This window comes from Periplaneta americana, chromosome 6 (genome assembly GCF_040183065.1).
Source record: "Periplaneta americana isolate PAMFEO1 chromosome 6, P.americana_PAMFEO1_priV1, whole genome shotgun sequence".
Lineage (NCBI taxonomy): Eukaryota > Metazoa > Arthropoda > Insecta > Blattodea > Blattidae > Periplaneta > Periplaneta americana.
The window spans coordinates 159,896,034-159,911,280 of record NC_091122.1 but is presented as its reverse complement, the minus strand read 5'-3'; the positions used below and the strand labels follow the sequence as shown (position 1 = coordinate 159,911,280).

The window sequence follows — 15,247 nt, the reverse complement described above, 5'->3', positions numbered from 1 at the left end:
GCAAATTAATCCGAACATGACATATTTTTACATTTTCTGTCATTGTTGGCCTCAGAGCTGCTCATACCACTTTAATTGACATCTGTAGTACGTATAATTCCATTGCTGAAGGTCTGTCATTATTTTTTTTATAATATGTGGCATTTTGCCTGTCGTTTTGTACTTATAAGCATTTCAGTTGTGTTGAAGACTTAATACTGCAATCCTGTGTACATTCTGTCGTCTTCACAAATGGACACAACTCCACGAAAACGGTCTAAAATTATAACATTAACAGAGCATTCTTCTATGACACAGAGGCAAATTGCTGCAGAATGTCACATCGGTTTGGCTACTGTTAATTCGATCATAAAACGATACAGGGAGACTGGATCCATCACACCCCAGAAAAAAGGAAACTGTGGCCGGAAAAGGAAGACTTCACCTGCAGATGATCGTTTAATTGTCAGGAAAAGTAAATTAAATCCTAAACTAACTGCTGTCGACTTAACTCGCGAGTTAATGGTTACCACTGGGGCGAATATTCACTTCACAACAGTGTGGCGTAGGCTTTTGGAAGCTGGACGAAGGGCTCGTGAGCCTATTAAGAAGCAACTGCTAACCCCTGTTATGTGCAAAAAACGCTTAATGTGGGCAAAATTACATCAACACTGGACAGTGAATGACTGGAAGAATGTACTTTTTTCCGATGAGTCTCATTTCGAGGTCCACGGCCACCGTGTTTCTTACGTACAGAAAGGATCCGAAAAAGTAACAGCAGCTCATCTCCAACAAGCACCCAAATACCTCCCTAAAATAATGTTTTGGGGTTGTTTTACACATGAAGGGCCTGGAGCATTAATACCTATCAAGGGAATGATGAATTCTGACAAATATATTCACTTATTGGAAACCAGAATCGTACCCCAGCTGCAAAAATCATTTCCGGATGGCAGAGGTGTGTTCCAACAAGACCTGGCACCATGCCATACGTCTCGAAAAACTACAGAATTCTTCAACAAGAAGAATATTCAGATACTCCCCTGGCCAGGCAACTCACCCGACATCAACCCCATTGAGAACTTGTGGTTAATTTGCAAAAGAAGAATGCAAAAAATGGATTGTTCTACAAAGGAGATGATGATTTCTGCCCTCATTGGTGTATGGTTTCGCGATGAAGAAATGAATATTTGTGGGAAATTAGTGGAATCCATGCCAAATCGTCTCAGAGCTGTTATTAGGAACAAGGTAGGCCACATAGATTACTGGGGTACGTCTTAGATCCTTTTTTTATCCCGTTTGAGTGTTTTTGCATAAGTAATTACGTTGTTCGGATTAATTTGCATGCTACTGTATAATCATCCATGGTCATATGTAGCATTTTATCCTTGTTTTCTATTAAATCGCGCACAATTGTAATGCCAATCCCATATTCTGATGCCACATGTATCACAGTTTCTCTTTTCCAAAGCTGCTCAATTATTTGCGCATTTTTTTTTTTTTTTTATAATTAGCACAAGTTTTCTTTTGAAGACATTCTCCATACAAGTAATACAGCATGGCCACTCTAACAAGAGGACAATACTGAATGGTTCAAAATGTTATGTTTTATTTAACGACGCTCCCAACTGCAGAGGTTATATCAGCGTCGCCGGATGTGCTGGAATTTTGTCCCGCAGGAGTTCTTTTACATGCCAGTAAATCTACTGACATGAGCCTGTCGCATTTAAGCACACTTAAATGCCATCGACCTGGCCCGGGATCGAACCCGCAACCTTGGGCATAGAAGGCCAGCGCTATACCAACTCGCCAACCAGATCAACTGAATGGTTCATGTCAGAAATCTTTTCGTTTCTGAGTTATCCCAAGTTTAAGTGGTCTTAGGCTGGGTGCACAAAGACTTAGATGCGACGCGATGTGGCGAGGCGAGACGCGACGTTTTGCTTTTAAACACCTTGCAACAGCTTAACACTGTCTGCTCGCGACAACTGATTTGCTGGCTGTATGGGTTTAGAAAATTGGCCTAGGCTAGAAAATGGCGTCAATGAAAGAGGACTGTCTATATGAGAAATTCCATGATATTTTTGGTTATTATTTCCTAAGGATGCCTAATACACCTAAAAATCTATAGAATTTAAAGAATCTTAAAATTAAATATTACTAATGTAGTGCACAAACGTCATTTTGTATGTTTATGACTACTTCACGACTCACAATAAAGAAAAATAGTGTATTAAATCAATAATGAATGAAAGTATAGAGCATAGAAGTAGGCCTACTACAAATTATTATTATCAATATTATTATCCACCTAGTGCTTGAGCCGTGCCTACTACCACGGCCGTTTACCTAGTACGTCACTTCATCCGTCAGAGCGCTCTCAGACGTCACAGAATAGATAGCGCTATCAATCCCTTCATTTGTTCTTTACAAATAATCCTATTGGCCGGGTCATTACGTCTCACGAGGATAGAGGGGGAGAGAGTTTACCTGTTTTAACGGAATGTCACTTGGGTTCCAGTACGCGGCAGATACACTTAACAAGATTTAGGCTCTCGTACGCGGGAGATATTCGGAAACAATTGGCTCAGATTCAAGCTCTCGTACGCGACAGAAACATTTAACAAGACTTAGCATTTTGGTACGCGGCAGATATAGACAACGTGACTCGGGCTTTGTATGTGCTGGAGATAGATCAGTGGAGTAGTTAAATTGCGTCATGTGTGTTTGGGATTTTAGTGGATCGTAGTTTGAAATATCGCTTGCTAGTGATACGTCTTGGGTGCAAGTTTTAGTATTTGCATCGCGTAACATATTTGTGAGATATATGTGTTTGAGGTAAATTGTAATGGGAATTATGTAAGGAGATATGATTTGAAATGTGAGTTCATGTTCCGAGACGGTTAGAGTGATAAGGCAGCGATTACGGTCTCACATATGGTTTTAGCGTTTTCCCTGCTCCATTTTGATTGTTGCCTTCCTTCGCCGCTATTTTCTTATCATGTGCGTCGAGTTTAGTTGCTATTTAAATGATCCTTGAAATTGGAATTATCGTCCGTTATTTATTACGTGCATCTGTCTCCATCCCTCTCTCTCTCCGTTGGGTATTCATTTTGTAAAGTGCAGAGATTTGTGTTAGTGCAATTTGCACAGGTTATGTGAGCAATATGTGCAATGGGTAATGTATAGTGATCTGTCATGTAATTCCTTATGCTGGGTAGAGTTTGTCTCTTATTGAGTGTACATGTATTTTTAGTTTGGTTAGTCAGACTGAGTGGTATCTATGGTCGAATGGATCATGTATTAAGTTAATGTGCTGGCTGGGCGTTGTGTTCAGATTCATACTCAGATAGTTAATATATATATATATATATATATATATATATATATATATATATATATATATTTAGAGAGTGGTTCATGAACATATGGTTAATAGGTTAGTCACTGATGGTCGAGAGACGGCCATATTAGATAGTTTAATCACTTATAAGTGTGTTGGCCTCAGCCTTGTGATACATACATGATTTACATATCCTGGGGATATCATTTCAGATTAGTTTGTCCTATTTTCACTCATCTATTTCATGATTATTGTTATTTCATTTTTCATTTATGTACATTGTTACTTATTATTGTTAATTATATTTGTTTTACAAATTCACGCTATTCATTCTAAAAGTCTTCCATTGCGCACACCCAATCCTTTCAATGTGTCGTCCACCTGGCGAAAGCAGCCAATATAAGAAAGATAAAGAGGAGGAGTGGATGATCGTACCACCGCCCTAACATGCTTGCCTGTACTAAAACAACTAATTTATCTGCATCCAGCTCCATTATGAATAATGTGCATTACACAACAATATAGTATTTGTACATGGTGAAAGCGTGCAGTCATAGCCACTACTAACGCATGCTCAGTGCACTGCAGCTATCAGACAGTCTCCTCACAACGAACTTCAAGCAGTCATTCGATGTTGTCTAGCTGTGTCTCCTTGTGTCTGCTCGTGACCGTTGCGCCATGTCTGATTCTGTGTGCACCACATAATAAGAAATCAATGGGAGACAAGTACCATGAGACAAAATGTCGCGTTGTGCTGTACCGCGTCTGATTCTGTGTGCATCCAGCCTTACAGTTTTTGTTCCTTGATTCTGCTACCCAGATTTGTCTAGTAACCCTTTGATATACAGGGTGTAACAACTTTAATATTTAGAATTTCTGGAACATGTTCCCTGACACATTCTACGTTGATTAAACCTAACATACCTATATCCGAAATTGAGAGGTTACAGAGATAACAGAGCTGGAAAAAATAGAACTTCTTGCAGCTCCAAGCATTATACCGTTTATACAAGGCCTATTTTATGGCATTACTAAGTAGAGATACATAAGAAACATTTGAAAAGCAGTGAATGAAGGAAATTTTACTTTTAAGAGAAATTAAATTAAAATTGTTTAGGTTGCTAAGGAAACGAAACAGACAACAGTTTAAAATAACAGTTGTGAGAAAAATAAACCGTATTGTGACTAGTCTTTTTATTGAGTTTTGACCATTAAAACATGCCTTTTGTGTACACACATCAGGAATACGCCGACATAGTTTATGTGTATGGACTGTGTGATGGCAATGCAACAGCAGCTGTTTTGGCATATCAAGCACGGTTCCCAAATCGTAGGATTCCTAGTGGACAGGTATTTTCACGTGCCTGTTGGCAAATTTCAAGAAGTACAGTGTTTGGAATCTTAAGGACATTTTTTTTCAACTTTGCACTGCTTCTTTCATACTCACAAGTAGTTGATATTAAAATGTAATATGGTACTAATAAAAATAATGACATAGACATGTCACTTTCGGAAATTGGTGTTATTTCTTTCAGTATTCAGCGATAAAATTAAACTCAAAAATTTAACTTTGGGGGTACAAATACTCCAAACCTATAGAACTTGGATATAGGTATGTTAGGTTTAATCGACGTAGAATGTGTCAGGGAACATGTTCCAGAAATTCTAAACATTAAAGTTGTTACGCCCTGTATACGAATTTACGTAAAAAAGGTGACAGGGGATTTATGAAATCCCTTGGATTACAAGTAAATTCTTTATTCTTAGTATGAACTTTTAGGTTATGTAAGGACGGATTTATGGATTAAATGAATTCTATTATTATGGAAACAGCAGTAACCTGAAGGTCCTTATGAATTCGTACCTAGAAGCACTTGGTAAAATTTCCTTCCCTCCCCCTCCACTTACCTGGCATGATCAATTGCTCCAGTTTCATTTGAAAGACCCAAACCGTAGTAACACAATGCACCAAGTCCTAGAGCAGCACCTCCAGCTATAGCTCCCTTCCCAATGTTCAAAGCTGAAAAATAATATGCAAGTTAAATTAATTGGTAACAACAATCAAGAGAAAACATTATCAAGTTCAAGTTTGCTTGTTTTGAAGGTTTTGTTCTAAATTAACATTCAGTACTTTATTACAATTGCAGATTCTGAAAGCTTGTACTCGTAATTATTATCTATATAGTATTCTATATGCAATATGTCTACATTCATCTCATATAGTTTGGGAGAGGCAGACATTTAAATATGTTTCATATGAGCAAATTTTACGTAATCAGATTGTTTATATAGCAATTAATTTCACATCTATAGCCCGTAGTGACTTGGGAAAGCATCCAACAGATACTGGCCTATACGGTCTCTGCTGTACGTTTCACTGAGACACATTTTAATTAATCGAACCAGTTTCTTGAGAATGCCAAATTCAATAAGAATATCATATAAAACTTCTCTCTTAACAGAGTCATATGTTTTTTCGAAATCTAGGAATAACTGATGTACTGTATCCTTATACTCCCACTTTTTCTCCAGTATCTGTCGAATACAAAAAATCTGATCAATACTCGATCTATTACACTTAAAATTACACTGATGATCCCCAATAATTTCATCTACATAATTATGGAGTTAATCTTCTCAAAAGAGTATGGACAAAATTTTGTACGATGTAAACAAAAGTGATATTCCTCGAAAGTTACTACAAGTGTTCCTATCCATCCATTATATGTTAGAGATCTGATAGGCCTTCTCGTATTTCATGGTTTATATTTGTATAACCCCATTCAATCCAGTGTGAACTTAATCAGAAAAATCAAGATTATTCAAGAAATAATATGACTGCTCGTGCAGAACTTTAGTTGATAAATTTCCAGTTCTTCTTAGATATGAAATATTTGTTTTAAAAGGAGACATTCATAGTCTATGGAGAACAGAAGATACGAAAAGACTCCAAATACTGTGGTGTTTTTCTCTCAAATTTTTCTCAGATTAATATGTGGGGCAATTTACCTTTGCGAAAAACTTTTCTCACTTATGAAATACCTCAAGAACAAAACATGATCACGAGTGACCTAATCACATTTGCAGGACTGTTTACGTGTAGCTACAAGCGACTTCTCCTTGGGCATCACTGAAATTGTGAGTAACATTCCAGTTCAAGGATATCATTAACCAGGTGTTTTAAAAGTATCTGTTTGTTTATTTATTTTATGCTCGACCATGCCGAAATGTAGTAATTATACACCTGGTAGTAGCCCTTTAATGGACCTCATTAAAGTACACCTATTCATTAAAGTTCAGGTGTTCCACCAATCAGAAAATACCATTGTAGCAATATGAAAGCGCAAGTATCGATTATTCTCGGATATGCAATCGAAAGATAACAATAAATCAATAAATCACCTATATTTGAAATAAAGTCAGTTCTGTTATTATAATAATTAGCGTTAATTATAAATAATATTCAAATAAATTCAATTTGTCATCTCGTTTTTCAATGTCTAATTCAATTTCAAGGTTATATCAAGATTAATGTTTATTTTACTCTCTAGATTATATCAAGGTCAATGTCGACATTTGTTTCTCGGAAAAAATCAATACTTTCGCGTCTGCGCACATCTCACAATTTACGAGGTATTGCACAAGGTCAGTTCCGCTCCTCAGTCAGATAAGAATAACATGAATATTTATTAATAATTTCAAGTTAGAAATATGGTCGAGCATAAAAAGTCGTATGACACTTGACTATAATGGTAATTAAGACGCTCATATGAAAATTATGAAACTCGCTTGCGCTCGTTTCATAAACATACTCGCGTCTTAATTGCTACTATTATAGGTTCGTTGCATAACGTACTATTATTTATGTATTCACAGAAACCTATCAAATCTATTTAATTTCATGGTGCAAGCTCACTTAGTGTTACATGTGCACGGATCTCACAGTCTTCAAAAGGTGGAGAACCCCTGCTGTATAGCATACCCACTTACACTATGAAACGAACCTTGTGAAAAAAAAAATACTATACGGCCTAAAGGAAATTTCAAGGAAAATATCGAAATATCAGAAGATCAATAAATGACTTATGAATACAAATTAGTGACAAAATATTCCCTGAAATCATGTGAAAAATTGAGTTCAGTGTGCCACCAGTGCATGTTTAACAGGGCAGTGTCCCACAAGGAGAAAGTGTTACTTCCTTGATAATGGCATCACATGGCAGTCAAAATTGTTCAACAGTGAGATATTTCTTACACAACACTTACCTGTTTCATCTGCTGGTGCCATGGCTCTTTCCCGCAGAGTTCTTCGTCGTGACATACGTCCCAAAGGACTATCTCTGGTATCTTCAGCAAATGTGCGGATCAAATTCCTGGTTATTGACGGTCGTATTAACGGAACTGATTTAACCACAGACGTCTTTATTACAGGCACCAATGCCCCTTGGCTTAATTTCATACACACCGTTAACATCATCCCTATCATAAAAAACACATGATGTCATAAATATGCATGTCCATTAATGACAAGAATTAAATGTACCAGTAACTTAATTATTTAATAATTGAGGGTCCTGGGTTCGATCACCATTGCTGAAGCGAATTTTTCTTCGTTATTAATAACTAAGTGCCTTAATTAAATTTTTAATCGATTTATACAGAGCGTTCCAATGATATGTACCGGTTTATTCATCGGCCGCTAGGCGGTGGCGGTGGTTGAGAAACTGCCGGGCGGCCCCTCTTGGTGTTCAATACTTCACGTAACATTTCAATGACCAGTCAGTGTCAGATTGGAATATGTAGAGAGGAGTCATGTTGTGCTGTGTCGTGCCGTGATGTTCATTTAGTTACCACGTGGAGATTGCATAATGGTGAGATATTCTATGCTTGAACGTACATACGTTGTGAAAACTTATTATGCGAAAAAAACATTCGTAACGCAATTAGACAAATCAGTGCAGTGGAGCTCATGAATGTGAACAATGTTTTTTTACGGCGATGTGAATTCTGTATAGCACAAAATGGTCAACACTTCCAGCAGCTACTGTCATGAGGATGAGTACAAAATTCAGTAATTAATAGGCCTATAACATTCAATAATTAATGTTGAATACAACATAGGTAAGGTTAGTAAGTAAGTTATGCATGTAAGTTTTAATTTGTGAAGCACAATGAATTTAACCCGTAATTGGTGAGGTGGTGACTATGAGTACTCCAGCCATTCTAAGGGGGATGTGCGGAGAGTTCCTGTTCAATTCAGATATTTTTTTCTTTTGCTTATTATGCTGCCTGTTTCCCTAATTTTGAAGAAAACCTAGTCAAAACAAATGAAAGTACTTGATTATATAAATTAAAAATTCAGTTTGATTATCTGAGTGCTATGATACAAATTTCTAAGTTGGGATAAGTGAAATCCCCACCTCACCAGTTACGTGACTAGAAAAATACCTCACCACTTATGGGTTAAGGGCTCGGTTGCTGGCGGTTGCTCAAGCACTGTGCCGCCCAGCAGCCGAAAAATAAACCAGTACTTATCGCTGGAACACTCTGTAGATGTGAAACTTGGAAAACAGCCTAATCAAATTATAGAAGTTTACAGACATTCATAAATCGCTGATTTGAGAAGAATAATTGATAGGTCTATAAGATGGCTTGAAATAATAAGTAACTCTACACTGTCGGAAGTTTGTGGTGAGATACCAGTTGAGAAACAAATTAAAATGAGGAAGTGGGTGTGGGTAGGACATACTTTGAGAAAAGAGGATGAAACTTTGAGAAGCAGGCACTGGACTGGAATCCACAGGGCAATCGGAAAGTAGGAAGACTTAAACACACTTGGAAAAGGACAATCATAGACGAGGCAATGACGTGTGGCGAGATATGGAATGACGTTAAAATGCTGACAAGGAACCGAGTTAGGTGGAGGTGTTTCACAGATGCCCAATGCTCCTGACGGAGCGAGAGGACTATGCACATTATATTATTTCAAAGCCCAACCCGATTTCTGAATCACTTTATTGTTCTCGCACAATAATTATTGTCAAACATCGTGAGTGGTTCACGTAGCACCCTGCAAATAACAACAAAACCTGCTATGGTGTTATCATAGCTGTAAAAACAACAAAACACTCGGATGCCTAAACAATCTATTACCGTACCCTGCATTTTATTTTTAAGAGCTAAACTAGAGCCTATGAGACATAAGTTATGAGTCCTCTTATTTGGTCAATGTTACTTATGTCCCGCCCACTATAGAGACATAGGCCAATTTTACACATATTTAGTACAACTTGTTGCTTCTTTGACAGGTTAGGTTTGGTTAGTTTAGGTTTTTGTTATAGCCTACCTTGCATATACGATTATAGCGCAACACTGGGAGTGATAAAAGTGAAATATTCGTTCAGTGGGCGTTGGATACTCTACATTCACCCAGCCTGTCAATGATACTCTAACCAATTGAGGCTTACTACATCCTTCTAGAGCACTAAAATTTAAAGATCTGGGCATAATAACAATGACACCGGTAGCTAAATACGGTACCAACAAAATAAACATACATATAGGCTACATCGACAATTCGGTAATTTTAAAGATACGATGGAAAGCTATGATATCATGCAATTCTTCGACCTCATATCACTCATTTAACCCATCTAACTCATAAAGAAACTTAAGTCAGACATTGGTTCCCCTCTCTCTTCCGTCATATCATACCTTTCCAGTGTGTCTTTAAAATTACCAAACTATGCATTCTTATCGTTATAAAATCTAGCATATGAATATCTTTATGAAAATTTGTTCTGTTCAAATTTAGATGGGGAGAACATAACCAAACATAAATGCCATTATAACATCATTAATAATATTTGTTCCATGCAACAAATGAATACAAAATTCCAAAATGATCCCCAAAAAATAATGCTCGTAGAATTAGGGGAAACCGAATTAGGTTATTACTGTTGCACTACAAATATTATTATGGTGATTTTGATTACATTATATAAATGAAAATGTATATGATGCAATTTTAGTTTATTTCCGTCAATTATCTTATTACCCAGTTAGCAATTATGTAAATTCGCTATCAAACTCTAAATAATACTTACTGCAGTCTTATTGCTCACTTGAGATTTATATTGTGTCGTTTAGAAAATGACAATTGAATCAATACACTATTATAGCGAATCCACGTTCGTAATCTCGGCTCTCGCGTATTTAGCTCTAGAAATTACGATTGCGTTTTGCCACTATTTTCAGGGTTGTCCAATGACTTAGCATGAGCAGGACTGCCAACAAAGCAACTACAATTTTCCTTCTCACCTCTATCTTGCATGTATGTATGTATTTTATTTCGTCCTAATCATACAGGATGATATTGGACACGTCAAAAGAAATTAAAACTAGAATTAGTTCTAACACTAATACACACTATATGATGAAGGATGAATAGAACAGAGAAGAATTCTCTTGGGCACCGGGACTCAGACCGGGGTTTTCAGCTCTATGTGCTGACGCTTTATCCACTAAGCCACACCGGATTCCGGTTCCAATGCCAGATCGAATCCCCTCAGTTTAAGTTCTATCTCTCAGTTTTCCCTTTGGTGGCCTTCCCTCATGTACTGTGTCGCAGAATATGTGACAGTGGCATAATATCCAACACACTATGTATAGAGGTGGCTTAGTGGATAAAACGTCAGCACATAAAGCTGAAAACCTGGGTTCGAGTCCCGGTGCCGGAGATAATTTTTGTCTGTTCTATCCATCCTTCATCATATGGTAATGCTGAATTCCTACACGGAAATATCACATGTGTAACTCAACCGAGGCAAGTGGAGCTGCGGGCATGTGAACTATTGCGATGCGGTATTACGCAGGAGCAGTAGCGCCACGGCTCTGGGCTGCAGGACTCAACCGGCCTTGGTCGAGTAATACTTCAGTACATCATAATAATATAATACACACTAGCAAAATACATTCACAAAATATGTACCGGTATAATAACATGGTGCATAATATTGACAAATGATTGGACACTAGAACTAATACAGTGATGTTAAATACACAACTAAATTTACAGTATATAGAAGCAAAGAAAATGTCATGTGTATAAATTGAGGCAAAACAAAGTATCAAATCTTCACACAGTTAACCTAAAACTAATGATTAATGTATAATCACATTTACCTATCTATATGAAATCTTTATTACCGTACTTACTATTAATAAAGATATATACGCAGAAACTTAACAACATTTACTAACTGTAAAAATTAGCATTTAAGATATTCTTGTACCATAGGAAATTTCTTTAATTCTTTCTTGAATGTAACATCTGCCTTTAAGTTTCTAATAGTTCTGGATAATTTATTAAAGAGAAGTCTGCCATTCTAATAAAAAAATTTTTGAAAAAGAGAACTTTTATGTCCAAATAGACGGAAATCAGATTTTTTTCTTGTAGGTTTCATGTTGGTGATTGTGTTCATTTCTGATAAAATAAAATTATGGAGTTGTTTGTGGACACGAACCAAAATATCATACATATAAATGCATGATACAGTGAAAATGTTCAGAATTTTGAAATAATATCTATATGTGTTGCTGGGAAGATTTAACATAATTTTTATGGCTTTCTTTTGAATTTTCAAAATTCGGGAAATCTGCAGATTTTCCACAAAAATTACCATATACCTTATGACAAAACATACCGTAATTAAAGTTCTGGACGTACCTATGATTGTTATATAAGCATGCATCGTTATACTATAATATACTATGTATTGTGTAGTCCAATAATTGGGCCCATTTTCCATCGCACTTTTTCAATGACGAATGGCGAATGTACATGATATCAATCCAATGAATTAACAATGACTGTTAATTGAGTAATTATACAGATAGGAGATTTGTATAAACATTACCGGTAACATAATATTTAATTGTCATTTTTTGGTAGGCCTACTGGATTGATCTGCACACTAGGGTTGCCACATTTTCAAAATAAAAAAAATTATAGACCTTTTAGTGGCTCGTGTATTCTTGATTTCTATTAAGTGCCTGACTGTTGACTAAACACTTACTGCATTTCCCATTGACAATGAAGGCGATATTTTCTCAGATGCAGTTTTTCTGTTCTTCAGCATGATGTGGATTATTTTTGTATATTTAGTTTTTTTTAGAGTTCTTCAAAGATAAAAAAAAAGTCACAATAGATTAGACCAGGATTCGAGTGTTACACATTTCTACCGGTTGCTTGTAGGGTGAGACGGACACCACTCCAATGGGGAGGGCAGCCCAATTTTCAGATATATTTAGAGAGAGGAAGATATAAAATATTCACAAAACTTTTGTTTTAACGAAAGAAGAATCACTGATTGGCTTTATATCTTTTTACTGTGTTAATATGAGGAAATTACCTGGACTAGTTTCGAAGTGATGTTCTCTGAAGCCTAGTGAAGAACATCACTTCGAAACTAGACAGTCAAGGTAATTTCCTCATATTAACACATATTAATCAGTGATTATATAAGTATTAAAAGTGTATATAGAACAATAAAAAAAAGAAGAATTGTGTTAAACCATATATTGAATAGTACTTAATTACATTTTGAAGAAATTTTAAGAAGTGGGCTACTATTGAAGGGCTATTTTCTTCTTTGTTGGGACATTGTAATAAAATTGCCTTAGCTTGCTGTCTTAGTACCATACTGTATTTAGATCATAGAATTTCAAAATTCTTTAAAATATTGGCACGGGGAAGGGGCCCACAATTCCTATGGGCAGCCCTGTTCCTACTGATAATTTATCCTCGAATACAGTATGAAGTTCATTCATAAATTAATCGACTTATGTACTATCGCAGAATCCTGTTAGGAAAAGGCAAAAGCATGCTCTTTCTTCAACAGGCTCTATTATATTTTGAAATCTTCTTAGCATTTATTAATACCGTATATTTTACCATTCTCCAGTTTTACTGGAAATGTTGTTCTTTCTTAATTCAATGCCTAAAAGATGCTCCAGATTCTCTACAGTGATGTATAATGAAGTAGTACTGGTAAGTGATTTCTTATATGGATGTTGTAGCGCAACCATTGCTTTATGATAGTGATGTTTTGGATAGTTATGCTGCTAAAATAATAGGTTCTATTTATACCCAATTTCAATGTTCAGGTTGGTAAATTACAGTGCAACCCTTGAAATTCTGTCTGAACCAAGTAGGTACAAACTTTCTTTTGTCAATATATTTTTTCAGATTTTAATTGGCAACATATTCAAACACAATTTAACAAATTTTAACCATTTTCATCTATTTGTTTCACTTATGGAAGATTTTTCCTCTAACATATCTTTGGGCATAATGAAAAACATTTATAAGGATTAAAGCACCAACTTCTTCTCTTCTTCATTAGATAAAAAAAAATTCGTAGCGAATCTGTTAAATTTTTAGGAATCTTACTGGAGCCGAACTCTAAATGGAACTCACACATTAATTATAACTTAAACGTTTAACTCGCTTGATGCTAGTGATTTTGGACTTCTTCGATTCCCTTAGACCTACTCTTGTCTCATATTGAGATCTTCGCCATTTCTTGTTATACATAAGCGATATTGTGTGCAATCTTCAAAATATATATTTATTCTGGAAGAAATATATATATATATACACACACACACACACACACACAGACACAATAAATTTCACGTTGAATAAAGTAAATTCAGGTTTTATGAGGTAGATCTCTTCGAGCACATTATGACGACACCAAACACGAATATATTGTTACCTGAACCAGATGCCGAAATAAATTCAGTAGAATGCTGCCTCGTGACTGGAAAATGACATCACCTTCAGAGGAGGAGGGAGATGCGCGATTTCATTGAGCCTTACCGCTATGGGACTCCATGCTCTACAGTAATATTACATTGTCATCGGTACTTTATTAGCATGACATCAAACAATATTTTTGAAGCATTACTGAAATAAGATTATAGGCAGGGGTGTGTTGTTAAATAAATTTGTTCCGATGCATTTGTTAAAATATCTCGCGAGGAAAAAACCAATAAAATAAACGCACTTTTCTAATTTAACCATCTCCTATTTTACATTCTGCTAAAGCAATCAATTGAATATAGAAATGTAGTGGTTTTTACACTGCTTGTTGGAGACTTTCTATAATTATATTATATTGTCAGACTCCAAAGCAGCTATTCTATCAACAGTCTCTAAACACACACCTTCATCTCAAACAGCAGAAATAACTAAAATGCTCTCTCAATTAATATCACTCAATAAAAGAATTGTATTCCAATGGATACCATCCCATTGTGGAATCCTGGGAAACGAGAATGCGGATGCATTAGCAAAGAAGGGTAGCACTGCTACTTACAGACCTGTTACTAAATCTACGTATTACTCTGTGAAAAGATTTATTAAATCTACATACTTAGACTTCAACAAACAAAATTTGATAACACAATCTCAAGAGAAAAAATGGAACTCTCTGCATCATAATTCACAGTTAATTCCCGATTTACCATGAAAATCGTCTGTAGCTGCATTTAGATTGGCAACAGGCCATGATTGTTTGGCCAAACACCTGCATAGAATTGGAATATATCAGTCCCCTAACTGCCCATTGTGCAACTCAAACCAAGAAATGGATTCGGAACACCTCAAAATCTGTGCTTCAGTGGCTGACCATGATAATATCTTTGAAAAATATTGAAGTGCAAGAGGTCAAATGACTTTATTGTCAAACGCCTGGCATTAGAAAACAACAACAACATAATTATGATTTCTAAGATTTCGTGGAGGATAACTTAATAGGAAAGAACAATGGCACTTTGTGATTAAATATAACAACAAAAAATTCTAATGTGGTCTCTTCTGTTCTTATTAACAGTTTTCCGTAGCGTCTTATTTCATAT

At 36.0% G+C, this 15,247-nt stretch overlaps 1 protein-coding gene and 1 long non-coding RNA gene across 2 annotated transcripts in view; one reads left to right on the top strand and one right to left on the bottom strand.

The window, feature by feature from the left end:
- The window catches only part of LOC138701987 (growth hormone-inducible transmembrane protein-like), a 28,354-nt gene extending 17,789 nt beyond the window's left edge, over window positions 1-10,565 (bottom strand). Inside the window, exons 1-3 of the mRNA XM_069829427.1 lie at window positions 10,429-10,565; window positions 7,589-7,801; window positions 5,231-5,342 (exon numbers count right to left, since the gene is read on the bottom strand). Of these exons, the coding sequence (XP_069685528.1) occupies window positions 5,231-5,342; window positions 7,589-7,799 (323 nt within the window). The 5' untranslated portion in view covers window positions 7,800-7,801; window positions 10,429-10,565. The remainder of the gene's footprint in view (window positions 1-5,230; window positions 5,343-7,588; window positions 7,802-10,428) is intronic.
- LOC138701992 (uncharacterized) overlaps window positions 1-15,247 on the top strand; it is a 245,386-nt gene that overhangs the window by 227,092 nt on the left and 3,047 nt on the right. The gene's annotated exons all lie outside the window — the stretch shown is intronic.